General features: G+C 50.0%; 1 protein-coding gene across 2 annotated transcripts in view; it reads right to left on the bottom strand.

Moving 5' to 3' along the window:
- The window catches only part of LOC146839356 (glutathione S-transferase P-like), a 265,840-nt gene that overhangs the window by 25,501 nt on the left and 213,214 nt on the right, over nt 1-27,125 (bottom strand). For both annotated transcript variants that reach the window (XM_085651353.1, XM_085651352.1), the window contains one exon: nt 15,570-15,677. In XM_085651353.1, the coding sequence (XP_085507479.1) occupies nt 15,570-15,677 (108 nt within the window). The remainder of the gene's footprint in view (nt 1-15,569; nt 15,678-27,125) is intronic.

The following is a 27,125-nucleotide window of genomic DNA, read 5'->3' as shown; positions in this document are numbered from 1 at the left end:
GGGTGGGCCCCCCTTCTTGACGCCACTGAGCCAGGCCGGGGACGTCCTGGGGCTGCGCGTCCCCTTCGGTCGTTGGCTCCGGGGGGTTGGCCTCGTCGTTGTCTTCTACTGGGGCGACCGGGGGCGGAGGTGCTGGCCATTCCGATTCTTCTGGTCGGGGAACGGCACGGGCGGCCATGGACCGGGTGGTTACGCAGGCCCAGTCCGGGAGGCCCAGCATCCCCAGGTGTTCTCTTCTCTCGACGGTGGCCCACGGGGAACTCTCAAGGTCATTCCCCAGGAGGCAGTCCACGGGGGCATCATCCCGGACCGTCACTTTCAACAGGCCGGAGACCCCTCCCCATTCGAAGGGGACGCAGGCCATTTGACACAGACTTTCGGAATTGTCGGCTGAGCGGACGGGGCAGAGAATGTTCGGCAGGATCTGCTCGGGCTTCACCAGGTGACAGCGGACGGCCGTCACACTGGCGCCTGTGTCACGTAAGGCCTCGGCCCGATGCCCATTAATGGTCACCCACTGACCGTATTTCCTGGTGTTGGCGGGTAGGGGAGCCCGCGGGACTATGTCTTTTCCCCCTAGGCATGCTAGAACCATGGCGGCCGGTTCCCACTCTTGCTGGGCCGGCTCATACTCTTCCTGTTCCTCTGATAGTCGTTCTTCCCCCAGGGCGGCGGCAGCTACCTGGCGGGGCTTGGGTGTTTGGTTCTGCGGGCAGCTCGGGTCATTGGCGTAATGGCCGACTCGCTGGCATCGGTGGCACGTGACATTGGCTCGGAACCCTGGACGCATCGGGGGTTTCCCCGGCCGGCCGGGGGCGGGGTGCTGGCCACGGGTGTTGCCGGGAGGGTGTCTCTCCCTCGCCCCTGGCCTCCTCCTCCTCCCCGAGGACGGTGCTGGCCTTGGTTGCTTCGGTTCTGCTCGTGCGGTCCTCTCCGGCCCACTCGGGTGCTCTCCCATCGGTAAGCTTCAGCGGCGAGCTGCCGGGGGTCGGTCAATTTACTATCGAGGAGGTGCTGCCTGAGCTCGATGAAGCAGTTGTTCGACAGGTGTTCCCATACCATAAGGTTAAAGAGTTGTTCGTAGGTCGTTACATGGCTCCCCTTGATCCAACCCTCGAAGGCTCGGCTGAAATAGTTTACGTACCCCACCCAAGTTGTACCCGGGATCCGGGTGCAATCTCTGAACCTCTGGCGGTACATCTCGGGTGTGAGGCCGTAGCGGGTGAGGAGGGCAGCCTTCATGTGGTCGTAGGACGACATTTGGTGATCTGGGAGCTGCAACAGGGCATCGCGACCTTCGTTGACGAACCTCCCCCATAGTCCAGCTCCCCAATCACTCCGGTCGATCCGGTGGGAGGTCATGGCGATCTCGTAGGCTTTGAACCACTGCTGTATGTCGTCTTCTCGGACATACTCTCGGACAACATCCTTGGGGATGTGGACTTTTTTCTCGGTTGCCCCTGGGGTGTGCGGTCGCTCAGGCACCCCCGGTTCTTTATTCTGTTTCCGAAGTTCTATTTCCGCCAGTTTGCGCTCGTGTTCGAGTGTTATTCTTTTTTCCTCAAGCTCTCTTTGTCTCTGTTTTTCTTCTCGCTCCTCTCGGAGCCGCAGATGCTCTAGATTTAGTTTCTGCTCGGCTAACTTTAGTTCACCGTCCATCTTGAGTCGTGCCATTTCCAACTCGTGTAATCTGGTCCTTTCTCTTTCCTGGATCTCCTCCTGCGAGAGGCCCGTTCCCCGCTCCTCGGGAGCCGTGGCGTTCCTCTCTGGTGCGACACTGTTTTGGTCGGAGGATCCGGTGATCCAAGTTTCTGCCCACGACTCAAGGGCGCGCTTCAAATCATCTTTGGTACTCAGGCCGGTGGTAGCAATGCCTAGTTCCATGCAGAATTGTTTAAGTTCGCGGTGGCTATACTCTTCCAACTTATCCATTTGGAACTTTTCAGTGGAACCGCTATCTTTGGCTGACATCGTGGTTTTGTCGTGGGGTGAGCTACTCTCTGTACGATTACGCGTTGATTCGGATCGCGCCGCTGGCCACCAATGTTAGACGGACCGGGAGGGTCGGCCGAGGACAAGGGGAGAGGTCTCCGGGGAGAGCCGTCTCCAGCGATCGTACAGACAAATAACTTCCCCCCCCCAAAGACAGATACCACACAAGGAGATGAGTTAGCGTTCTTTATAAGCACTTCTTAAGGTACGATGAAAAGGTACAAGGAGGTCTGGACTCAGGGGTCCCCTCGATTCAAGTCTCTCATGATGGGGAAAGGGGGTAGCGGGATAGTCTGGTTACCAGTCTGGTAGTTGAGGTGGTATGGTGGGTAGCTCACAATCCTCGAGCTTGGTGGTCTAGCTGGTACGGGCCGCGGCAGCGCCAGCAGGTCCCAGTGAAAGATGGTCGATACACGGTCCGCGGCAGCGCCAGCAGGTCCCAGTGAAGATGGTCGATGTACGGTCCGCGGCAGCGCCAGCAGGTCCCGACGAGGATGGATGTTGCAGAAGGCCGCGGCAGCGCCAGCAGGCAGGTCGATAGTTCACAAGATAGGGCTACGGCAGCGCCAGTAGTCCGTCAAGGCTGAGTTCTCTCGGTGTCTCTCGACTCCAGGATACAACTGCCTTCCTGCTCCGGAGCTGCTCCAGTTATAGGGCAGGTGCCCTTTGATGTCCGGACCCTCGCACTTGGAGATCGGAGGGTCCGGGATGAAGGTGTCCAGACACCCAGCGGGGGGGTGGAGCCGGTGCCTGGGGGAGCTGGAGGCGATCGTCACCTGGCGGGGGAGAGTCCTTGGCGCTTCGTTCTCCCATTGACCTGCCAAGTGGTCCGCTCACCTCCTGGGTGGATGGTGGTGCCGGGATGTCGGGGCCGGCCAGGCCCAGGGTTAGGGTCGGGGGGAGGCCACGCGGCCTCGTGGCGCAGGGCCCAAGATGGCGGCTTGACCCGGCCGAGGGAGCCGGTGGTGGCTTGGGCCCGTGATACATGGAGGTCCGAGGGCAGGAGTTCCGTCGGGAGACGGGGTGCGGGTGATTCTCGTGGGTCGCGCCTGGGGGGCCGGGGCTTGGGCCCTGTCATGCGGGGAGGGAGCAAGCCCTTCGTGTGGCCTGTCCAACACATAACTATCAATTTAAGAGTGATTGCTAAAGAAGTGGGGATGTTCCATCACAGGGCAACTTCAGGTAAGGGTGCTGAGTGAAGCGATCGACCGCTTACAGGGAGGCAGGATAGTTACGTATTGATTGAGTGCCATCTCAGTGCCCACTTTGTAAAAACAAAAATTTATAATAAGTTCCAGTCCTCTAGCCAGGAGGCCACTGCAACTCACACCAGCCAATGCCCCTGCAAGTGCTGTCGATGACAGTACAAACACACCTGCAAACCCTCGCACTCCTACAAGTGCAACAATTCAGCCTATTCCAGGCTCCCTCAGCTATAAGAATGGCTTGGGCGGCAGGTACTAGTCATTTATTTTATTTATGTATAATCAATTAATAAACAATTCTTGTGCTTATTTCTAAATTAGACAAACAGTGACACCATGTGGCTAACTGTCAGAAGTGCTAGCCTTCACAATTAAGTGCTGGTGCCAAGCACAAAAAACACCGGCTCAAATTAAGCACTGATACTTACTGATGAGTACACTGGACTGTGTGCACAGGAGGAAGATAGTATAATGAGGCATAGGTTTTCTGTCCTTGGGATAAAATGGGATAATATGGGACGGGCTGTGGTAATGGTGTAGGTCACTGACTCTGGAAACACTATAGGAGGACGGGCATGGGGATGGTGTAGGTCACTGAATCTAGAGACTCTAGGAGCAGGGGCTGTGGGGATGCTGTAGGTTACTGACTATGGAGACACTGTAGGAGGATTTGCTGTGGGGATTGTGTAGGTCACTGACTCTGGAGACACTGTAGGAGGACAGACTGTGGGGATGGTGTAGGTCATTGACTCTGGAAACACTGTAGGAGGACAGGCATGGGGATGGTGGAGGTCACTGACTATAGATACACTGTAGGAGGACAGACTGTGGGGATGGTGTAGGTCACTGACCCTGGATACAGTGTAGAAGGACGGACTTTGGCGATGGTGTAGGTCACTGAGTCTAGAGACACTGTAGAAGGATGGACTGTGGGGATGGTGTAGGTCACTGACTCTGGAGACACTGTAGGAGGATGGGCGTGGGGATTGTGGAGGTCACTGACTATAGATACACTGTAGGAGGACAGACTGTGGGGATGGCGTAGGTCACTGACTCTGGAGATACTGTAGAAAGACAGGATGTGGGGATGGTGTAGGTCACTGACTCTAGAGACACTGTAGGAGCAGAGGCTGTGGGGATGGTGTAGGTCACTGACTCTGGAAAAACTGTAGGAGGACGGGCTGTGGGGATGGTGTAGGTCACTTGCTCTGGAGACACTGTAGGAGAACGGGCTGTGGGGATGGTGTAGGTCACTGACTCTGGAGACACTGTACGGGGACGGGCTGTATGGATGGTGTAGGTCACTTAGTCAGGAGATACTGTAGGAAGACTGCCTGTGGGTATGGTGTAGGTCACTGACTCTGGAGATACTGTAGGAGGACTGGCTGTGGGGAGGGTGTAGGTCACTGACCCTGGAGACACTGTAGGAGCAGGGGCTGTGCGGATGGTGTAGGTTACTGATTCTGGAAACACTGTATGAGGAGGGACTGTGGGGTAAGTGTACGTCACTGACTCTAGAGACACTTTTGGAAGACGGGTTGTGGGGATGGTGTAGGTCACTGACTCTGGAGACACTGTAGAAGGAGGAGCTGTGGGGATGGTGTAGGTCACTGACTCTGGTGACACTGTAGGAGGACGGGCTGTGTGGATGGTGTAGGTCACTCTCTCTGGAGACAGTGTAGGAGGATTGGCTATGGGGATGGTGTAGGTCACTGACTCTAGAGACACTTTTGGAAGATGGGTTGTTGGGATGGTGTAGGTCACTGACTCTGGAGAGACTGTAGAAGGACGGGCTGTGGGGATGGTGTAGGTCACTGCTTCTGGAGACACTGTAGAAAGACGGTGTTGGACCCGGCCTCGTAGAATGGCCCTCCGTGCCCCCGCACCACCGAAACCTGGGCCTGCAGCCCAAGCACACGGCCCAGCCGACCCTTTCCACCAGGACACCCGCACCAACCCCGGACATCCCCGTCCATGGCCTCTCTCCTTTCGGCCACCCCGGGGCCGCGTGCCCACTCCATGCAACAAGATGGCCGCCCGGCCCCAGCGAGACCCGGGCCTCGAGGCGCCACTCCGGCTGGAGGACATCACGCTTCCAGGGGATGAGAGAGGGAGGAGCAGTTTCTATCGCACCTCTAACTCCCCTGGGACGATGGGTTTCGATCGGCCCTCCGGCCTCCCTGCGGGCTGGCTCCGTGCCTGCTGGGTGTCTGGGACTCCTCCCGACCCGGCCCTGAAAGGATCAAAAGACAATAGCAGGAAACCCCGACAAGCGGCCCCCAGGTGACAAGACCCCTGCCTGCACAGACTCCGGACATCAAAGATGGGGTCGACCTATAACAAGGGGTGCTCTGAGGCTGTCCGGCAGATTCGACGCTGGAACAACGAGAGCCTGCCGACGCGGTCGCGGCTCCTGGAACTTGAACCTACCTGAGCCCTGCTGAGTGACTCGCGGCTCCCTGAAGATCGTAAGACCTCCGAAACTTGTACCTGAGCCCGCTGAGTGACTCGCGGCTCCCCCAGACTCTCACGGTCCCGCCGGACCCCGACTCCGACCACGTATCCCCCAGCTCGAGGATTGTGAGCTGTGCGCCGGATACGTCCCTGCTTTGAACCGTTACCAGAGACAGTCCCGCTACCCCCTACCTTTCCGAGACTCTTGAGCCCGTGCTCACCTTGTACATATTTGCAGTGATACCTATTTGATAAAGCTTGTTTTCTGAGAATACCCAGTGTGGTCTCTCTGTGTCGCGTGGTGCCAGAAGTACGATCCTAGTTGCGAGATTCCTCCCCCTGGGGAATCTCTCGCCAGTGCCCGGCTACAATACTACACGGGTGGAACTCAGGGTAGTCAGGACCCCCTTCCGGGCTCCTCTGAGGTCGCCGTCTAACATTGGTGGCAAGCGACGGGATTCGGGCCCATCACCTAGAGATCGTACAGTGAACAACGGACGCACGACCAACAAAGATGGCAGAAGGAAGCGCCATGAGCTCCGCAGAAACCAACGCCAACAGAGTGTTCCAGGTGGAGCATCTGGAAGAATACACACACAAAGAGCTAAAGCAATTTTGCAAAGAACTTAAAATCGCTACCACTGGCCTCAACACTAAGGAAGACTTGCAGAAAGCACTGAAAACTTGGGTGGAGACCGGGGCCTCCCGCCCGGAAGGCACGGGGGAGCGCCCCGACGAAGCCGAACCCCCTCCAAGTGAAAGCAGCGACAATCAGGTGCGAGGCAGTGTACCAGACGGGGGCCTATCCCCGGAAGAACTCGCGGACAGAGAGAGAAGCCGCAGTCATGAACTCGAGTTAGCCAAACTCAAAATCGAGGGCGAATTGAAGTTAGCGGAGAAAAAGCTAGCGGTAGAGCAAATGCGCGTACAAGGCGAACTGGAAGAAAAGAAGCTCCAACGGGAGCACGAAGGAAGGAAGCTCCAACTGGAGCACGAACGCAGCTTAAAAGAACTCGAGCTCAAGGCCCGAAATGAGGACGGGAGGCCCTCGGGAAACCGAGAGACGGCCCCCCCAGCGGAACAGAAGGTCCACATCCCCAAGGATGTGGTCAAGGAATACTATAAAAACAATGACATTCAGCAATGGTTTCGGGCCTACGAGGTCGCCATGACCTCCCATCGGATTCCACAGAAGGACTGGGGGGCGGGGTTGTGGGGGCGGTTTCTGAGCGAAGGAAGGGACACCCTGCTCGACCTACCCCTCTCCCTGCAGACCTCCTACAGCCACATGAAAGAGGCTCTCCTCACAAGATACGGCCTCACCCCAGAAATGTACCGCCAACGGTTCCGGGACTGCAGGAAGATCCCGGGCACCACCTGGGTGGAGTATGTAAACTTTTTTAGTCGGGCCTTCGATGGGTGGGTCAAGGGCAGCAAGGTCACCACCCTTGCCGAACTCACTGATCTCATGTTATGGGAACATCTGGCGGCGAACTGCTTCATAGAGCTACGTCAACATCTGCTGGATAGCAAGCTCACAGATCCCCGGAAGCTGGCTGTGGAGGCCGACCGCTGGACCAACACCCGGGTCTCCCGGGGCATGGTAGGAGAATACCCCCAAACCAGTCAGGGACCACCCGCCAGAGAGGGGGAGGGAACCAAGGAGGGCCGAGAGAGTCCCAGCCTAGCCCCCCGAAGACACCACCTCCACCTTTCCCGGCGCCCCCCCCACCAGTAACAGGGCCCCCTGGGAGACGAGGACATCGGGTGACCGTCACATGTTTCCGTTGCCAGAAACCCGGGCACTACGCCAATGACCCAGAGTGCTCCATGGCCACACAAGTCACCCCTACCACCCCTGCGAGACAGATAGCCAACGTAGCCCTGGGGGAGGAGGTTGAGGAAGCCGAGGAGTGGGAACCCGCCGCTATGGCCCTAGTATCCCTGGGAGATAGGGAGATGATCCCTGGTAGCCTCCTACCCTCCAACACACAGAAATACGGGCAGCTCGTCAAGATCAATGGCCACCAGGTAGAGGCCCTGCGGGACACCGGGGCCAGTATCACCGGTGTCCTCAGGCACCTAGTTCCCGAGGAGCAGATCCTCCCCAATGTCTTTTGCCCCGTAGTATCCGCAGACAATAGGGAAAGTATGTGTCAGGTAGCCCTGGTGCCATTTGAGTGGGGAGGGGTGATAGGTAAACTCAAGGTGGCCGTAAGAACCTCCCAGCCGGTCGACTGCCTCCTAGGGAACGACCTGGAGAGTTCTCCCTGGAAGCACGTAGAGCGCAAGGCCCACCTAGGAATGATGGGACTCCCCGAGTGGGTGTGTGCCACCACCCGATCTATGACAGCCCGACTCACTCCCCGGAGAGAAGTCGAGAGCACCCCGGTCGAAGAAACCCGTACCGTCCCCGCCGAGGGTCCTCCCGTTCCCCCATCGGAAGGGTCCGTCGCCAGCGACGAACCCGCCCCATCCGACCCCGCCCCGGTCCCCGAGTTGGGGGATCTACCCGAGTTGGCCCATTGGCGCCACGAGGGCGGGCCCACCCGGGAAGAATTTTGCCGGGAGCAAGCCACCTGTCCTTCCCTGATCGGGCTGCGGCGCCAGGCCGAGGGCCAAGCCGCAGGTGACCAGACCGGAACGCACCGAATCTATTGGGAGAATAACATCCTGTATAGTGAGCAGAAATCGGTGGAGCTGGGATCCGGACGGGTACTGGTAGTACCCCTCCGCTTCCGAGATTTCCTCCTGGGCTTAGCCCACGATGTCCCCCTCGCCGGTCACCTGGGTCAGGACAAGACCTACAGCCGTCTCGTGACCCATTTTTATTGGCCTAAGATGAAAGCAGCGGTAGAGGCACACTGCAAGTCCTGCCCCACGTGCCAAGCCAGTGGGAAGAGTGGGGGGAAGCGCAAGGCTCCCCTCCAACCCTTCCCGGTCGTCAGTACCCCCTTCGAACGAGTCGGAATCGACATCGTGGGGCCACTGGACCCCCCCACCTCCCAAGGTCACCGTTTCATCTTGGTCCTAGTAGACCACGCCACCTGCTATCCGGAGGCTATTCCCCTACGCACCATTACGGCCCCCGTGGTGGGCCGGGCCCTGATGGGGATCTTTTCCAGGGTGGGTTTCCCCCGCGAGGTCGTGAGCGATCGCGGCACTAATTTTATATCAAGGTATATGACGTCCCTGTGGCAACAATGTGGGGTGTCCTATAAGTTCACCACCCCGTACCATCCCCAAGGGAACGGCCTAGTAGAGAGGTTTAATAGGACTTTGAAAGGGATGATCGCTGGCCTAGAAGAGCCCCTCCGGCGTAAGTGGGACGTCCTGCTCCCCTGCCTCTTGTTCGCTTACCGGGAGGTCCCCCAGAAGTCCTTAGGGTTCAGCCCGTTTGAATTACTCTATGGGCACCCCGTCCGAGGTCCCCTCAGTTTGGTTAAGGAAGGGTGGGAGGCAGCACCCCAGACCACCCCCCGAGATGTGTTCCAATATGTCCTGGCCCTCCGGAATCAGACCAGGAGGTTCCGAGAACTGGCCGAGGCCAACCTGGAGGCGAGTCAAGAAGAAATGAAGCGCTGGTACGACCAGAATGCTACTCTGGTCGAGTTCCAGCCGGGCCAGCAGGTGTGGGTCATGGCCCCCGTGAAGCCTGGCGCCCTCCAGGACCGAGCCCTACAAAGTGGTTGAGAGGAAGAGCCAAGTCACCTACTTGGTGGACGTCCAGTCGCCTCGGGATCCCCTCCGGGTCCTGCACGTGAACCGCCTCAAGCCTCACTTCGTGCGGACAGAACTGAGCCTCCTGCTGGCCACCGATGACGGGGCCGAAGATGAGTCGGATCCCCTCCCGGACCTCCTGTGTGTCAAGGAACAGGATGGCTCCGTGGAGGGAGTGAACCTCTCCCCAGCCCTCACTGCCCAGCAACAAGCGGACTGCCGCCAGCTCCTCAGACAATTTTCCGACCTCTTCTCCCTGACCCCCCGGGTCACCAACTGGTGTGTTCACGATGTGGACACCGGGGACAGCCCGCCGGTGAGACACCGAGCCTACCGGGTTCCTGACCGGGTCCGGTCCTGCATTCAAGCTGAAGTCTCGAAGATGTTGACCCTGGGGGTGATCGAGCCCTCTGACAGTCCCTGGGCCGGCCCCGTGGTCCTGGTTCCGAAGGCAGCAGCCCCCGGTGTCGCCCCCGAGCTCCGGTTCTGCGTGGATTACCGGGGGCTCAATCACATTACCCGAGCCGATGCCCACCCCATTCCACGAGCCGACGAGCTCATTGACCGACTAGGGGCCGCCCGGTTCCTCAGCACTTTCGACCTCACCTGCGGCTACTGGCAGATTGCGCTCACCGAAGGGGCCAAGGAGCGGTCTGCTTTCTCCACCCCCGATGGGCACTACCGCTTCCGCGTGATGCCCTTCGGGATGAAAAATGCCCCGGCCACTTTCCAGAGACTGGTAAATAGGGTCCTGGCCGGGCTAGAACAATTCAGCGCGGCCTATCTGGACGACATCGCTGTCTTCAGTTCAGAGTGGAGTGAGCACCTCCAGCACCTCCGGAGAGTGCTAACCGCCCTGCGCCAGGCAGGCCTCACCGTAATAGCCAGCAAGTGCCAGATCGGGCAAGGATCCGTAGTCTACCTGGGGCACCAAGTCGGGAGTGGCCAGGTCGCCCCTCTACAGCCAAAGATCGACGCCATCCTGGCCTGGGAACCACCCATCACCCAAACGGAAGTCCGAGCCTTTCTGGGACTCACGGGCTACTACCGCCGATTCATTCGGGGATATGGCAGCCTGGTCGGCCCTCTCACTGAACTCACGTCTAAAAAACAGCCAAAGAAGGTGCAGTGGACGGCTGCCTGCCAGGAAGCTTTCGATGCTCTAAAAAAGGCCATGTGCACTGCCCCCGTCCTCCAGGCTCCCGACTACACCAAGGAGTTCATAGTCCAGACCGATGCCTCCGAGCATGGCATTGGGGCCGTCCTGTCCCAAGTGAATGATCAAGGCCTAGACCAGCCCGTCGCCTTCCTCAGTCGGCGGCTGCTGCCCCGAGAACAGAGGTGGAGCACCTCCTTTGCCGTGGTCTGGGCACTCAAAAAACTACGACCCTACCTGTTCGGCACTCATTTCAGAGTCCAAACTGACCATCGGCCCTTGCGATGGCTCATGCAGATGCGAGGAGAAAACCCCAAGCTACTGCGGTGGTCAATCTCCCTCCAGGGGATGGATTTCACCGTAGAACACCGCCCTGGTACGGACCACGCCAACGCTGACGGCCTCTCCCGGTTCTTCCGCCTCAGCGAAGAGAACCCCCCAAGGTGATGGGCAGTTCTCTCCGGCTTTCAGCTGGGGGGGACGCATGTTGGACCCGGCCTCGTAGAATGGCCCTCCGTGCCCCCGCACCACCGAAACCTGGGCCTGCAGCCCAAGCACACGGCCCAGCCGACCCTTTCCACCAGGACACCCGCACCAACCCCGGACATCCCCGTCCATGGCCTCTCTCCTTTCGGCCACCCCGGGGCCGCGTGCCCACTCCATGCAACAAGATGGCCGCCCGGCCCCAGCGAGACCCGGGCCTCGAGGCGCCACTCCGGCTGGAGGACATCACGCTTCCAGGGGATGAGAGAGGGAGGAGCAGTTTCTATCGCACCTCTAACTCCCCTGGGACGATGGGTTTCGATCGGCCCTCCGGCCTCCCTGCGGGCTGGCTCCGTGCCTGCTGGGTGTCTGGGACTCCTCCCGACCCGGCCCTGAAAGGATCAAAAGACAATAGCAGGAAACCCCGACAAGCGGCCCCCAGGTGACAAGACCCCTGCCTGCACAGACTCCGGACATCAAAGATGGGGTCGACCTATAACAAGGGGTGCTCTGAGGCTGTCCGGCAGATTCGACGCTGGAACAACGAGAGCCTGCCGACGCGGTCGCGGCTCCTGGAACTTGAACCTACCTGAGCCCTGCTGAGTGACTCGCGGCTCCCTGAAGATCGTAAGACCTCCGAACTCGTACTTGAGCCCTGCTGAGTGACTCGCGGCTCCCTGAAGATCGTAAGACCTCCGAACTTGTACCTGAGCCCTGCTGAGTGACTCGCGACTCCCTGAAGATCGTAAGACCTCCGAAACTTGTACCTGAGCCCGCTGAGTGACTCGCGGCTCCCCCAGACTCTCACGGTCCCGCCGGACCCCGACTCCGACCACGTATCCCCCAGCTCGAGGATTGTGAGCTGTGCGCCGGATACGTCCCTGCTTTGAACCGTTACCAGAGACAGTCCCGCTACCCCCTACCTTTCCGAGACTCTTGAGCCCGTGCTCACCTTGTACATATTTGCAGTGATACCTATTTGATAAAGCTTGTTTTCTGAGAATACCCAGTGTGGTCTCTCTGTGTCGCGTGGTGCCAGAAGTACGATCCTAGTTGCGAGATTCCTCCCCCTGGGGAATCTCTCACCAGTGCCCGGCTACAATACTACACGGGTGGGACTCAGGGTAGTCAGGACCCCCTTCCGGGCTCCTCTGAGGTCGCCGTCTAACAGACGGGCTGTGGGGATGGTGGAGGTCACTACTTCTGGAGACACTATTGGAGGACAGGCTGTGAGGATGGTGTAGGTGACTCTGGAGACACTGTTGGAGGACGGGCTGTGGGGATGGTTTAGGTCACTGACTCTGGAGACACTTGAAGGAAGGGCTGTGGGGACTCTGGAGACACTGTAGGAGGACGGGCTGTTTGGCTGGTGTTGGTCAATGACTTTGGAGACACTGTAGGAGCAGGGGCTGAGGGGATGGTGTAGGTCAATGACTCTGGAGGCACTGTAGGAGGACAGACTGTGGGGATGGTGGAGGTCACTGACTATAGATACACTGTAGGAGGACAGACTGTGGGGATGGTGTAGGTCACTGACTGGATACAGTGTAGAAGGACGGACTTTGGAGATGGTGTAGGTCACTGAGTCTAGAGTCACTGTATGAGGACGGACTGTGGGGATGGTGTAGGTCACTGACTCTGGAGAGACTGTAGAAGGATGGGTTGTGGGGATGGTGTAGGTAACTGACTCTGGAGACACTGTAGGAGGACGGGCGTGGGGATTGTGGAGGTCACTGACTCTGGAGACACTGTAGGAGGACCGGCTGTGGGGATGGTCACTGACTCTGGAGACAATGTAGGAGCAGGGGCTGTGGGGATGGTGTAGGTCACTGACTCTGGAAAAACTGTAGGAGGACGGACTGTGGGGAAGGTGTAGGTCACTCGGTCTGGAAACACTGTAGGAGGACAGGCTTTGGCGATGGGTTAGGTCTCTGTCTCTGGAGACACTGTAGGAGGACGGGCTGTCGGGAGGGTGTAAATCACTGACTCTGGAGACACTAGAAGGATGGGCTGTGGGGATGTGTAGGTCACTGAGTCTAGAGACACTGTAGGAGGACAGGCTGTGGGGATGGTGTAGGTCACTTGCTCTGGAGACACTGTAGGAGAACGGGCTGTGGGGATGGTGTAGGTCACTGACTCTGGAGACACTGTACGGGGACGGGCTGTATGGATGGTGTAGGTCACTTAGTCAGGAGATACTGTAGGAGGACTGCCTGTGGGTATGGTGTAGGTCACTGACTCTGGAGATACTGTAGGAGGACTGGCTGTGGGGAGGGTGTAGGTCACTGACCCTGGAGACACTGTAGGAGCAGGGGCTGTGCGGATGGTGTAGGTTACTGATTCTGGAAACACTGTATGAGGAGGGACTGTGGGGTAAGTGTACGTCACTGACTCTAGAGACACTTTTGGAAGACGGGTTGTGGGGATGGTGTAGGTCACTGACTCTGGAGACACTGTAGAAGGACAAGCTGTGGGGATGGTGTAGGTCACTGACTCTGGTGACACTGTAGGAGGACGGGCTGTGTGGATGGTGTAGGTCACTCTCTCTGGAGACAGTGTAGGAGGATTGGCTATGGGGATGGTGTAGGTCACTGACTCTAGAGACACTTTTGGAAGATGGGTTGTTGGGATGGTGTAGGTCACTGACTCTGGAGAGACTGTAGAAGGACGGGCTGTGGGGATGGTGTAGGTCACTGCTTCTGGAGACACTGTAGAAAGACGGGCTGTGGGGATGGTGGAGGTCACTGCTTCTGGAGACACTATTGGAGGACAGGCTGTGAGGATGGTGTAGGTGACTCTGGAGACACTGTTGGAGGACGGGCTGTGGGGATGGTTTAGCTCACTGACTCTGGAGACACTTGAAGGAAGGGCTGTGGGGACTCTGGAGACACTGTAGGAGGACGGGCTGTTTGGCTGGTGTTGGTCAATGACTTTGGAGACACTGTAGGAGCAGGGGCTGAGGGGATGGTGTAGGTCAATGACTCTGGAGACACTGTAGGAGGACAGACTGTGGGGATGGTGGAGGTCACTGACTATAGATACACTGTAGGAGGACAGACTGTGGGGATGGTGTAGGTCACTGACTGGATACAGTGTAGAAGGACGGACTTTGGAGATGGTGTAGGTCACTGAGTCTAGAGTCACTGTATGAGGACGGACTGTGGGGATGGTGTAGGTCACTGACTCTGGAGAGACTGTAGAAGGATGGGTTGTGGGGATGGTGTAGGTAACTGACTCTGGAGACACTGTAGGAGGACGGGCGTGGGGATTGTGGAGGTCACTGACTCTGGAGACACTGTAGGAGGACCGGCTGTGGGGATGGTCACTGACTCTGGAGACAATGTAGGAGCAGGGGCTGTGGGGATGGTGTAGGTCACTGACTCTGGAAAAACTGTAGGAGGATGGACTGTGGGGAAGGTGTAGGTCACTCGCTCTGGAGACACTGTAGGAGGACAGGCTTTGGCGATGGGTTAGGTCTCTGTCTCTGGAGACACTGTAGGAGGACGGGCTGTCGGGAGGGTGTAAATCACTGACTCTGGAGACACTAGAAGGATGGGCTGTGGGGATGTGTAGGTCACTGAGTCTAGAGACACTGTATGAGGACAGGCTGTGGGGATGGTGTAGGTCACGGACTCTGGAGACACTGTAAGAGGGCGGGCTGTGGGGATGGTTTAGGTCACTGACTCTGGAGACACTGTAGGAGGACTGGCTGTGGGGATGGTATAGGTGACTCACTGTGGTGATACTGTAGGAGGACAGGCTGGTGGTATGGTGTAGGGCACTGAGTTTAGAGACACTGAAGGAGGATGGCCTGTGGGGATGGTGTAGGCCACTGACTCTGGAGACACTGTACGAGGATATGCTGTGGTTATAGTATGGGTTACTGAATCTGGAGACACTGCAGGAGGACGGGCTTTGGGGATGGATTACGAGGGGCCTTTACTATGGCAGATGGCGCAGGAGTGCTGGCTGTTGGCATGGTGTGGGTCATGACTGCGGGGCACAGACTTTGGGGGATGGTGTAAGGTGTTGACTGTGGTGTAGGTGTGAGGTTGCTGGATGTCAAGATTGTTTCGGGCTTTAAATGTGGGGATGTTGCAGGAGCAGTGGCTGTGGGGTGATGGTGTATGAACTACACTGATGTTTGGGAGTGGTGTAGCAGCATTGGTTGTGGTAGATGGATTGGAGTTTTGTAAGGGTGCTGGTGGATGGTTTATGGCTTCTGATTGTGATGTATGGCGTGACAGCACTGGCTGTACATGATGCTGTGGGAGCACTGGCTGTGGTGTTTGGTAGAGCGGTGCCTGCAGTATGGGTGGTGATGGAAAGCCAGGTGTGCATGGGTTAATGCCAGAAAATTTTATACAGAAATATAATCTGACATTAATATTTTGCCCTTAATTTCATTTACAAATCCAGTAACCCATTAAGTGTAGACTTTCTTTTATTAAGTCCACTAGGTAGATAATGTTTAGAGGGTATTTAGGACAGGATAGGTATGGTGATATTCCGAGGATGGCATTGTGGTACCCAATCCTCGGGGTAGTTGTTCGGCTTACCTTCGTTCCCACAATGAATCCAGCACCTGCATTGTTCTTGGCCAGGAGGCTTTCAAATGGTCTGAGTTGGTTGGGCAGGTTTTCGATGTACTTGTCCTTTCCTTCTTCCTGAGGAGACAATGTAGAGAATAGATGTCACTGTTAGAAACTCAGGTGGTGAGAAGCAGCTCTGGTGAGCTGAGCCCTCCACTGTTGTACCCACCAGTCAGAAGCAGCAGTCCCAAGGAATTGAAGACCTCTGGACCTCATCACCACTTGTTCGAGGAAGAGCCTGGTCCGTCAGATGGAATAGAGATGTTGTTCAGAAGAGGAATACCCTGGGTCATGTACAAGACCACATGGTACACCAGGCAATGATGACCCACCAAAGACAGGGAGGACCACCTGGGACCCAATGAAGACAAGATCCACTCTGATAGGCAGCAGGTGGACCCTGCTGGACGTCATGAAGACATGATACACCCTACACAAAGATGAACCCCGTGGGGTGCCATAGAGACATGACCCATTGGGTGTACAGCAGGAGGACCCCATGGGATACCATGCAGAGATAACTCACCATAATATACGGTTTTAGGACCCTATGGAACACTAGGCAGACATGGTCTTCCCTAACATCTATATCTCATTGAAGGTGGTTTGCAACAAAGAAGACTCCATCAGCAATATAGCCCACTCTACGCTTAGGCCCATCTGCACGAAGGTCAGACTCGGCCTCCTGTAGTTAGGCATCTTCCATGAGGACGGTCCCCCCCCCCCCCAGGCTCAGGGTCACCAGAGGATAAGCACCATCTCAAGCTCTCATTCTCAGCGTTTCATGTCTGCCATGGTTTTCTGGTTAGTATAAACTCACTGCTGTTCCTTCTCCCCATCTTTCATCCATTATCACTCCTCCCTGCTTTCTTCTCTACAACACTGGAGTTCCTAGTCAGAGGAACCTTTTCTCCCATCAGCCTTTTTGGTACGGGTCCCACTGTACCAAGAGATCTGATTGGCTAGCTGCAACCTTGACAAAGATGTTACGGTTGCCATTATAGGACTCGAGGACTCGTTCCCTATGTTCAGAAGGAAGAAAAATAGGTATTGGGGCCAATGTAGACATCTCCTCACCCCCTAGCACTTGTGTGGGGGCGGGGTTCCAGAGGGATGCATGCATGGTCCCGCGTTACCATGGAGGTGAAGCTTGAGCTAAGTAGCAGTAACGGAGAAGTATGACTGTACCACATTGAAAAAAAAGATATATATACAATGTCAGGTGGAGGTCTGCGGGTGATTGGTATCTGTGGGGGGTTAGGGCTCCGGCAAGGCACTGTGCCCAACACCCACTACACATCAGGGGGGCTGGGTGCCTTCCAGAGGCTGTTCATATCGGGGGCAACAAGTTGGGTGCTTCCAACCTCTACTGAGCACAGCCAAAAACAATGCTCTTCAGTGGAGTTGGCTGAATATGATCAAAAAGCCCTAGAAATTAATTGAAAAAACAAAGGTTGAAGTGGCATCACAGCTATTTATTATATGACAATTTTAACTTATGCCCTTGAATGAAACCCTCTTTTTCAATACTGTTTTGATACAGGGAATATACCAAAATCCTGGCGAGGGAGCATTGTTGTCTCCCTTTTAAAAAAAGGCCCTAAAACTGAATCCAATTAACTGCTGACAAATTGCCTTTCTAGATGCCACTGGAAATATCTATGCAGCATGTATATTGGACCACCTAAAAGACTGGGCATTCTCGAACAATGTGATTCCTACAACACAGGCTGGCTTCCGCCCAAAACATTCAGTCACGGACAATATTGCTATCCTTCAGACTGTCCTCGATGAGTATGCAGTGCTAAATTCACAAATATTTTACTGAGCTTTTATTGACTTTTCAACCTCTTTCGACAAGGTTATGAAAAAAACGAGAGAGTTTAGGGATCAGAAGAATTCAAAGTCAGCCAGCGCACTACTGTAGTTTTAACAACGATTAATGTTGAACATATGCTAATGACTCAAGAACATGATGTGCGTGCAAACCGGAAAAGGTAGCCAACCTTGAACAACTTACACAGAAGCTGACGCACCTGTATACCGGGTGCACAGCGATAAAAGTACTCGTTTGCTATTACATAATATACATTGGGTTGAGCAAAATTGTCATTACTTGAATGAACCACCAGAAATCAGTGAAGCTTATCATAACAAAAAATATATATACTCATTTACTTGTTGAGTTTTCAAACACACAAGTGAGAAAAAATTCAAAACAAATTTTTGTTGAACCAAACATGATAGAAGAATCAAATTAAGCAAATCAATTGTCAATCTCAATACTTTGAAAATATCAGCAATAAACTTGTAATGCTGAAGAAAATGGCGATTATAGTTGATGATGCCCAATGCATTTCGGGATTCACACAAAATCCCTTCTTCAGGGGCCTGTATTTGAAAAAATATAAAAAACATTTGCAACAATTCACTGTTTACAATATCGAAACTCAAATTACATAGATTGTTAGCTGATACAATGTACAAGACCAGAGTGGTACTAACACACCTGTACTTGTCCTTAGCCAAACATGTATCGGATCCTATAGTGAAAACTAAAAAACCAAACCAAGTGAAGATGTGGCTATGAAATTCGGTATCATCTTAATTAATAGAAATGAGCCAGAACATAAGACCAAGAATCAATAGAGACCGCTCCCTTAATTAGTGACGAATACTGTGCTCAATAAAAGAAAACTCAGGAAGAAATGAGAAGAAAAGGAGAAAATGTTTATGAATTAATAAACCTTACGGGAAATCGCCGTAGTTTGTTGAGTTGATGATAAGTGTAGAAGTTTGTCTCCTCTCAGCTACAAAAACAAAGCAACCATGCTTGTAATGGAAACTACCACCAAAAGAACCTGGACGTGAAATAGCTCGGTGCATGTTCGTGTACTCACTATAAAAAACTGTAGACCATACTCCGCTGGAAGATGTACGGCAACTTCAACAAATATACTGTGATCTATGAAGACAAAGCAAACTTGAACTCGCAATTCTTACACTAATGTAATGCGAACATATGGAGGGAAATTGAGAAAGCTGATGGCTGAATTACCCAAAGACTCGTGGCTAAAACCGTGGATTATTATAGAAACCGTGGCATTAACAGAATCCAAGAGACGACGCGTTACGCTGTTGGAATGGGTCCCAAACGTAACCATGCACATATAGCTGGCAACAGTAAAACCTGTAGGCAGAATAAACAAAACCGAAGAAACTGATTAACCGCTATGCTATCGTTGTTATTTACTGCTGGACATCGACAGAAAGCTGTAATATTGAAAAAAGGTTCCCCTTTACCTTGAAAATACATAAATCTTGAACAAGCTGATCAGCAAGGCAAATGCATGACGCGAAGTATGGAAAAGCGGCGTAATGCCGCTGCAGTTTTAGAATCCTATTGCCACGTCTGACGTCACCGCGTGTGTGCTCGTAGTAGCAACCGAAAGAGGACTGAAACAAATGCCTGCTCGTTAGATGCCTTGCTTGTATCATAAGGGAAAATGAACTAAAATAAAATGGTGAACAAAAACTCTATACCAGTGAATACTCATGCAATTACAATGCTCAAACCTGAGGTCATACAATCTGCGAACCATCAGAGTTCAATGAAAAGCCGACTCAATGATGTAAAAATAATAATATGATAAGTGAACTCTATTAAACAGTCAAAGGGTGTAAACAAGATGGCAAACACTTACCAAATACGTGGAGGTGACGAAGCCCTTGACAAAACTGTGAACTAGTAATCATGAATGTAAAAATCATTAGACCACCGCTATAACTGCTTGTAAATGTTTATGTTGGTATAAGACTTGTGAAATACAAAGTTTAAGCACAGGTATATGAACTGTGATCCTCTAGGTATTCAATAAAAAGAATACACCACCGTGAAAAATGCAAACGAAATGATGACTTGAAAAAATGAATGATGAAACTTGTGGAAATTGGAAACAAAAAAGTGAATAATCAAAAGTGCTGTCGAAAGATGACCAGTGAGAGAGAGTCAGTGCTCTACTGAAAGTGACATTAATAATGTGCTAACGATTGTTAAATGAATGGTAAGGACAGTACTTACAGACTACACATTTCAAAGAAAACAAAGTAATTCCAATTTATCGTTAAGTCCTGCTGGTACTAGTTTATGAAGAAATTTGGTCCACCAGACCTCCCTTTGAGCTAACAACTTTGGAATATCTGTATCTGGTCTAAATGGAACCATTTCTAAAATTGTGAATTTCAGTTGGGCATTGGTATGTTGATGTTCTAACAAGTGCGCGGCCAAATGAGACTTGTGGCTTTTAGTTCACATAGAGCTCTTGTGTTCAGAGATGCAAATTTTAATCTTGCGCGAAGTCTTACCTACATAGAGAAGTCCGCAGGGACATTTGATAGTATAAATGACATTGGTACTGTTGCAATCTCCATTGTATTTAAGTATAATGGGTTTACCAGAATGTGGATGATTGATAACATTCCCAGTCATCACATTGTTGCAATTGACACAATTGTAGCATTTACGCATGCCGGTGAAGGGTGTCTGATTCTCTGCTGAAGATCTTTTAAGCAATTCTTTGATGTTCCTGCTGCGTGTGTACGCAAAGAGAGGTGGTTCCAAAAATAAACCGTTAAAATCTGGTTCATGTTGAAGTAATTCCCACCTAGTTTTAATTATTTTGCTGATATTCGATGAGTTGGTGGAATATTTAGAAATAAACACTTGTCTATTATGACTTCTGGTTGGTTGCGATGATAACAATTCTCGTCGATCTCTTTGTTTGGTTTTGACCACTGCAGCATCAAGCACGTGGTCTGGAAAGCCACGAGCTCGAAACTTGGTGCATTGTTCAGAAAGTGCCTCCTCTAACTGGCTAGGATCCGATGTTATTCTATTAGTACGTAGCGTTTGAGAAAAAGGCAAATTAGGTAACAAGGAGGGCGGGTGAAAACTCGAATGGTCTGGTGGACCAAATTTCTTCATACACTAGTACCAGCAGGACTTAAAGATAAATTGGAATTGCTTTGTTTTCTTGTGTAGTCTGTAAGTACTGTCCTTACCATTCATTTAACAATCGTTAGCACATTATTAATGTCACTTTCAGTAGAGCACTGACTCTCTATCACTGGTCATCTTTCGACAGCACTTTTGATTATTCACTTTTTTGTTTCCAATTTCCACAAGTTTCATTATTCATTTTTTCAAGTCATCATTTCGTGTGCATTTTTCAACGTGGTGTATTCTTTTTATTGAATACCTAGAGGATCACAGTTCATATACCTGTGTTTAAACTTTGAAATTTCACAAGTCTAATACCGACATAAATATTTACAAGCAGTTTAGAGCGGTGGTCTAATGATTTTTACATTCATGATTACTAGTTCACAGTTTTGTCAAGGGCATTGTCACCTCCATGTATTTGGTAGGTGTTTGCTATCTTGTTTACACACTTTGACTGTTTAATAGAGTTCACTTATCATATTATTATTTTTACATCATTGAGTCGGCTTTTCATTGAACTCTGATGGTTCTCAGATTGTATGACCTCAGGTTTGAGCATTGTAATTGCATGAGTATTCACCGGTATAGAGATTTTGTTCACCATTTTATTTTAGTTCAGTTTCCCTTATGATACAAGCAAGGCATCTAACGAGCAGGCATTTGTTTCAGTCCTCTTTCGGTTGCTACTACAAGCACCCACGCGAAGGCGTCAGACGTGGCAATAGGATTCTAAAACTGCAGCGGCATCACGCCGCTTTTCCATACTTCGCATCATGCATTTGCCTTGCTGATCAGCTTGTTCAAGATTTATGTATTTTCAAGGTAAAGGGGAACCTTTTTTCAATAGTACAGCTTTCTGTCGATGTCCAGCAGTACATAACAACGATAGCATAGCGGTTAATCAGTTTCTTCGGTTTTGTTTATTCTGCCTACAGGTTTTACCGTTGCCAGCTATATGTGCATGGTTACATTTGGGACCCATTCCAACAGCGTAACGCGTCGTCTCTTGGATTCTGTTAATGCCACGGTTTCTATAATAATCCACGGTTTTAGCCACGAGTCTTTGGGTATTTCAGCCATCAGCTTTCTCAATTTCCCTCCATATGTTCGCATTACATTAGTGTAAGAATTGCGAGTTCAAGTTTGCTTTGTCTTCATAGATCACAGTATGTTTGTTGAAGTTGCCGTACATCTTCCAGCGGAGTATGGTCTACAGTTTTTTATAGTGAGTACACAAACATGCACCGAGCTATTTCACATCCAGGTCCTTTTGGTGGTAGTTTCCATTACAAGCATGGTTGCTTTGTTTTTGTAGCTGAGAGGGGACAAACTTCTACACTTATCATCAACTCAACAAACTACGGCGATTTCCCGTAAGGTTTATTAATTCATAAACATTTTCTCCTTTTCTTCTCATTTCTTCCTGAGTTTTCTTTTATTGAGCACAGTATTCGTCACTAATTAAGGGAGCGGTCTCTATTGATTCTTGGTCTTATGTTCTGGCTCATTTCTATTAATTAAGATGACTCCAAATTTCTTAGCCACATCTTCACTTGGTTTGCTTTTTTAGTTTTCACTATAGGAGCCGATACATGTTTGGCTAAGGACAAGTACAGGTGTGTTAGTACCACTCTGGTCTTGTACGTTGTATCAGCTAACAATCTATGTAATTTGAGTTTCGTTATTGTAAACAGTGAATTGTTGCAAATGTTTTTTATATTTTTTCAAATACAGGCCCCTGAAGAAGGGATTTTGTGAGAATCCCGAAATGCATTGGGCATCATCAACTATAATCGCCGTTTTCTTCAGCATTACAAGTTTATTGCTGATGTTTTCAAAGTATTGAGATTGACAATTGATTTGTTTAATTTAATTCTTCTATCATGTTTGGTTCAACAAAAATTTGTTTTGAATTTTTTCTCACTTGTGTGTTTGAAAACTCAACAAGTAAATGAGTATATATATTTTTTGTTATGATAAGCTTCACTGATTTCTTGTGGTTCATTCAAGTAATGACAATTTTACTCAACCCAATGTATATTATGTAATAGCAAACAAGTACTTTTATCGCTGTGCACCCGGTATACAGGTGCGTCAGCACCTGCTTCTGTGAGAGTTTAGGGATCCCCGTGATTTATTTATTTATTTATTTATTTAATTTATATGGCGCGTTATAACCACAGGGGTCTCTAAGCGCTGATCTCCTTACAATAATCATATCTTTGCATACAGCAATATGGTGTAGCGTCAAAATGGGGGGAGAAACTAGTCCAATCCCCATGATGAATGGTTTGAAACAAGGATGCCTCCTCGCCCCCTTGTTGTTTTCCATTTATGCAAGCAACCTACCAGGGTACTTTTCCCAAATTAATAATTTACCCCCAAAACTAGCACAAAGTGATATCCATAGCCTAATGTACGCAGATGACATCGTTATGTTTGATCGTACCCCAATCGGTCTACAAAGTAATTTCATCGAATTAAATAGATACGCAAAAGAAAACCTTTTGGTCCCTAACATCTCTAAAATAAAATTTTTACCTTTTAGAGGAAGAAGGAAATTTCCGCCTTTCACCTGGACACTGGGAGGTAAATTGATTGAGATAGTGAAAGAATACATTTATTTGGGCGGAATCTTTTCGTATAACCTTCAAAACCCTTCCCATTTTCAGCACCTCAGGTGAAAGGCAGACTCCCATGTTGGAGCATTACTGAAATTGTATTCCTCAACTGGGAATAGACACATTAAACCCCTGCTGGAGGTCTACAGTATGAAAATTACACCCATTATATCTTATGCCTTGGAAGATATACAGATTAAAACCTGGCGAACAATAAAAGTGGAAGAAGGGATTATTTTACAGAAAGTGCTTGAAATCTCCCAATCAGTCCCCGTACAAGCATAATGCCTCGAGCTTTCTTTAACGAGCACATATGCTCGAGCTGTATCGAATATACTGTGAGCTTTTAACCTTTAACAAGGAGCTCCCGGCTCCTTAAAACATATATTAAAATTAGAGACTTTTAGAGAAGAATCGACAATGAATACTTTTAATAGGAATCTTAAAGTAGCCTTCGTGGCATCACAATGCACATTAGCACTTTTGCAGGTCTGGGCTCTAGCGCATCTGAAGCTCTTTTTAAAACATACGATGCCGAGAATAAGCTTTGTAATAGATAAGGAGCACTGTACTCAATTAAAGTATTACAAAAAAGATGCGGAAAATATAGTATGTAAAACTCTCAAGCACTTTTTACAGTTTCAGCTACAAAATAGAGTAAGGTGCTGTATTCTTCTTCTGTGACTAGGAATCCTCCCTTTAAAAGTTTATTCGTTCAGATGGAATTCCCTTGAGCATTCTTCAGGTATCTGTGACTTGTGTAACTGTGGAGTACAAGACCTTTTCCACGTTCTTTTCATTTGTCCAAATCCGACTTTGGTAGAGGCTCGACAAAGGTTTACAAAAACCATCCACTCTAGATACAATGCTATTTTAACTGAAGATTTAATTATGCTTTGCAAGTCTCCCCCAAATGAATTTGTTTGCTATAACTTGTTTAACTTTTTAAAGAGTTTTTTAAAAAGTTATTTTAAAAATGCATAAATCTAACAATCATAAACTCATGTATTTTTTGTCAATTTTAATTTACTATGCCTATAATGAGTTTTAAAGCAGTCCTAAAAGTATAAATACAACTATTTCATATTATGTATTTGCATTTGTTGACCTCAGTCGAGGTCTGAATCAAATACCATTTTGAATTTGAATTTGATTTGAACTTATGTTAAAGAAGTCAGAAATTCACTGAAAAAAACAAAGTTTAAAGTGATTGTATAGTTAGATGTTGAAATAACACAACAACTAATGTTTAAAAAAAAACACTGAAATTCACCAGTTATTTTACTGAGCTAACTTGTGCCCCTCCTATGCACTGCTTAAGACCTCACATATTACATCACATATTAAATCACTTGTGACATGTTAACTGACAACATTGTTGACATCACTGATGATCTTTGATGACGTCATTAATGATATCATCCAATGAATGTGACAGTTTGCTATGCACTTATCTAACTGATCACTAGTCGGCAAGATAGAGAAGACCCTATTTCCCATCACCTCTTCAGTGCTAATGAGTAGAACCTTTCATAACATACAAGACATGAAGCATATCAGTGAAAACACACATATTTAGTAGAAGTTATATTCTATTATTAGTGATGTTGAGGTGTGTAAACTGCCCTGTAGACATTCATGCAATCAACAACTTATTACACCTTAAGTCCCATTCAAACAAGCATTGGCAAAGCCAATTGGTCGGGCCTTCCACTTAGCTACAGTATGGTAATTACTAGAAGCGTGAAGTCTTTAACAAGACTGCAGCCTTCCAAAACTTTACTAGATGCCCCTCTCAAGTCAGAATGATCTACTAATAAGTCTGTCACAAAACAGCAATAACTCACATTGTTACTAAATGCCCCTTACTGTCAGGAATCAGATTAATGTGACATCTTTAGTTCAGAGCAGGTTGAGGAGAAGGTGGAATCGAAAGAGAAGATTGGCGAGGAAGCTTTCAGTGAACAATCACTGGAAGTTGCTGTAAGACTGTTAATGGATGTACATTGCTGTGTTCTCTTGTTATTCGCAGCCATTTTGGATGAGGAACACTCTCGCGATATTTGGGGGGTGCCAGTGGCAGGCAGGCGTTCTACGCGGCAAACTTCAATTTGAATTTTGTGAGGGAAGGTTGTTTTTGAATTTGTTTCGCTTTCACAGAACTGCAGAGCGGCTGCAGACGTTCGTGGGAGCTCATGGAGACTTCCCAGCCTAGCGAACCCTCTGTCTAGTATTTCGGAGCATCTGGCAGTGAGCGGTGACACACCCTTCAGGAAGGCTGCAAGCTCGTCACCTGAGGACTCAGTACCTGTGCGTGCCTTCTCCCCCATTCCCAAGCAGAGATGTTTGGGAGCAACAACATTTGGAAAAGTCAGTAAGGCTCTGACATTCAGTTGGAAAGATACTGTTGAACTGTCCTTCACAGGATTCCCCTATTTGATGACTTTTCCCTGTCTTTTCCTTCCTCTCTTTCCCTCCCTCATTCCTATTTGCCTGCATCTTCTGCCAGCTGAGGCAGCGCTTGGAGGTTAGACTAAGAACTTCCACTCAGAAAAAGTCTACAGGAGGCATTGACAGAAGTCCTTGCACAGTCTCAGTAATGTAATTAATTTTCATGGCAAAACTGTGTAAATAATGTGAAAAGGTATAGCACATCATCTAAAGCTAAGAAGTTAGAGCTCCAGATAACCAGGGTAAGAATGGACTAGAATTAGTTAAAGTAGAAGGAACTAGTGAGGTGAAATTACATAGCTGTCTCCTATTGTGTGTATTAGGTAATTCAGACCCGTCAGAGAGGTATACTGGTTGCAACAAATACAGTTAAGACATCATGGGGCATATGCATCAACATTAGCATTTGCGATTCCTTATTAGCGAAAAATAAGGAATCGCTAATAAGGAATAGCAAAAGGCTATGCATGTAGGAATCGCTATTCAAATAGCGATTCCTTAACATTCCTTATTACCGAATCGGTAATACCGAATCGGTAATAAGGAATACCTACCCATTCATTCCTATGGGCTTGGAGGCCCATAGGAATGAATGTAAAGCCATTCTGTATTAGCGATTCGGTATTACCGAATCGCTAATAGCTGGAGCACTTTCAAGGGTGCCAGGGTGTCAAAAGGACACCCTGTTGCACCCCTGAAAATGATATGTGCACATATGTTGCACACACACATGCTCTAAGGGCATGTGTGTGCGCAACATGACACTTTGAAAAATGCACAAAAGTGCATTTTTCAAAGTTTTTGCAAATTACCATGCAGTTCATCTTCATGGTAATTTGCTCCCCTTATTAGCGAAATCGCTAATTTTTTAACTTTGATGCATTGCATTTAAGGAATCTCACTTTGGGATTCCTTAAATGCAATCGCTATTTAAGGAATCGGTATTTAAGGAATCCCTATTTAAAGAATCGGTATTTAAGGATTCCTTAAATACCGATTTCTGCTTTTGGGTTGATGCATTGGGATTGGGTATTTTTTACTTAATACCGGGAGCTAATAAGGAATCGGTATTTTACCGACTGGTTTTTGGCTTGATGCATAAGGGTGCATATCAACTATTAGAAGAGAGGCCAAAACTCCAGACTTTTTTGGGTAAGAGTTTAGTCAAAAGATAGCTTGAATTGAAGATAAATAGAGAAAATGTGGTTACATTGTTGTTTCCCAATTGTGTGCATTAGGTGCTTGAGTCCGGCTGGGATTATTTTGGGTTACTGAAGAACAGAAGAGGTACCCGAAGAGATCCTGGCAGCTAGGGAGCAATCGCCCATCTGGAGTTTATTCTTCTCTGTCCAAATCCCCTTTCCCCCTCTGCTGGTGAGGTTACCCATTTCAAGAGGTGACGGCACCGGTGAGTGGGCATTGGGAAATATTTGTCAATTCTGCTTCTGT

This window comes from Triturus cristatus, chromosome 4_1 (genome assembly GCF_964204655.1).
Source record: "Triturus cristatus chromosome 4_1, aTriCri1.1, whole genome shotgun sequence".
Taxonomy (NCBI): Eukaryota; Metazoa; Chordata; class Amphibia; order Caudata; family Salamandridae; genus Triturus; species Triturus cristatus.
The sequence above is the reverse complement of the archived record's forward strand: the minus strand, read 5'-3'. Positions and strand labels throughout refer to the sequence as shown.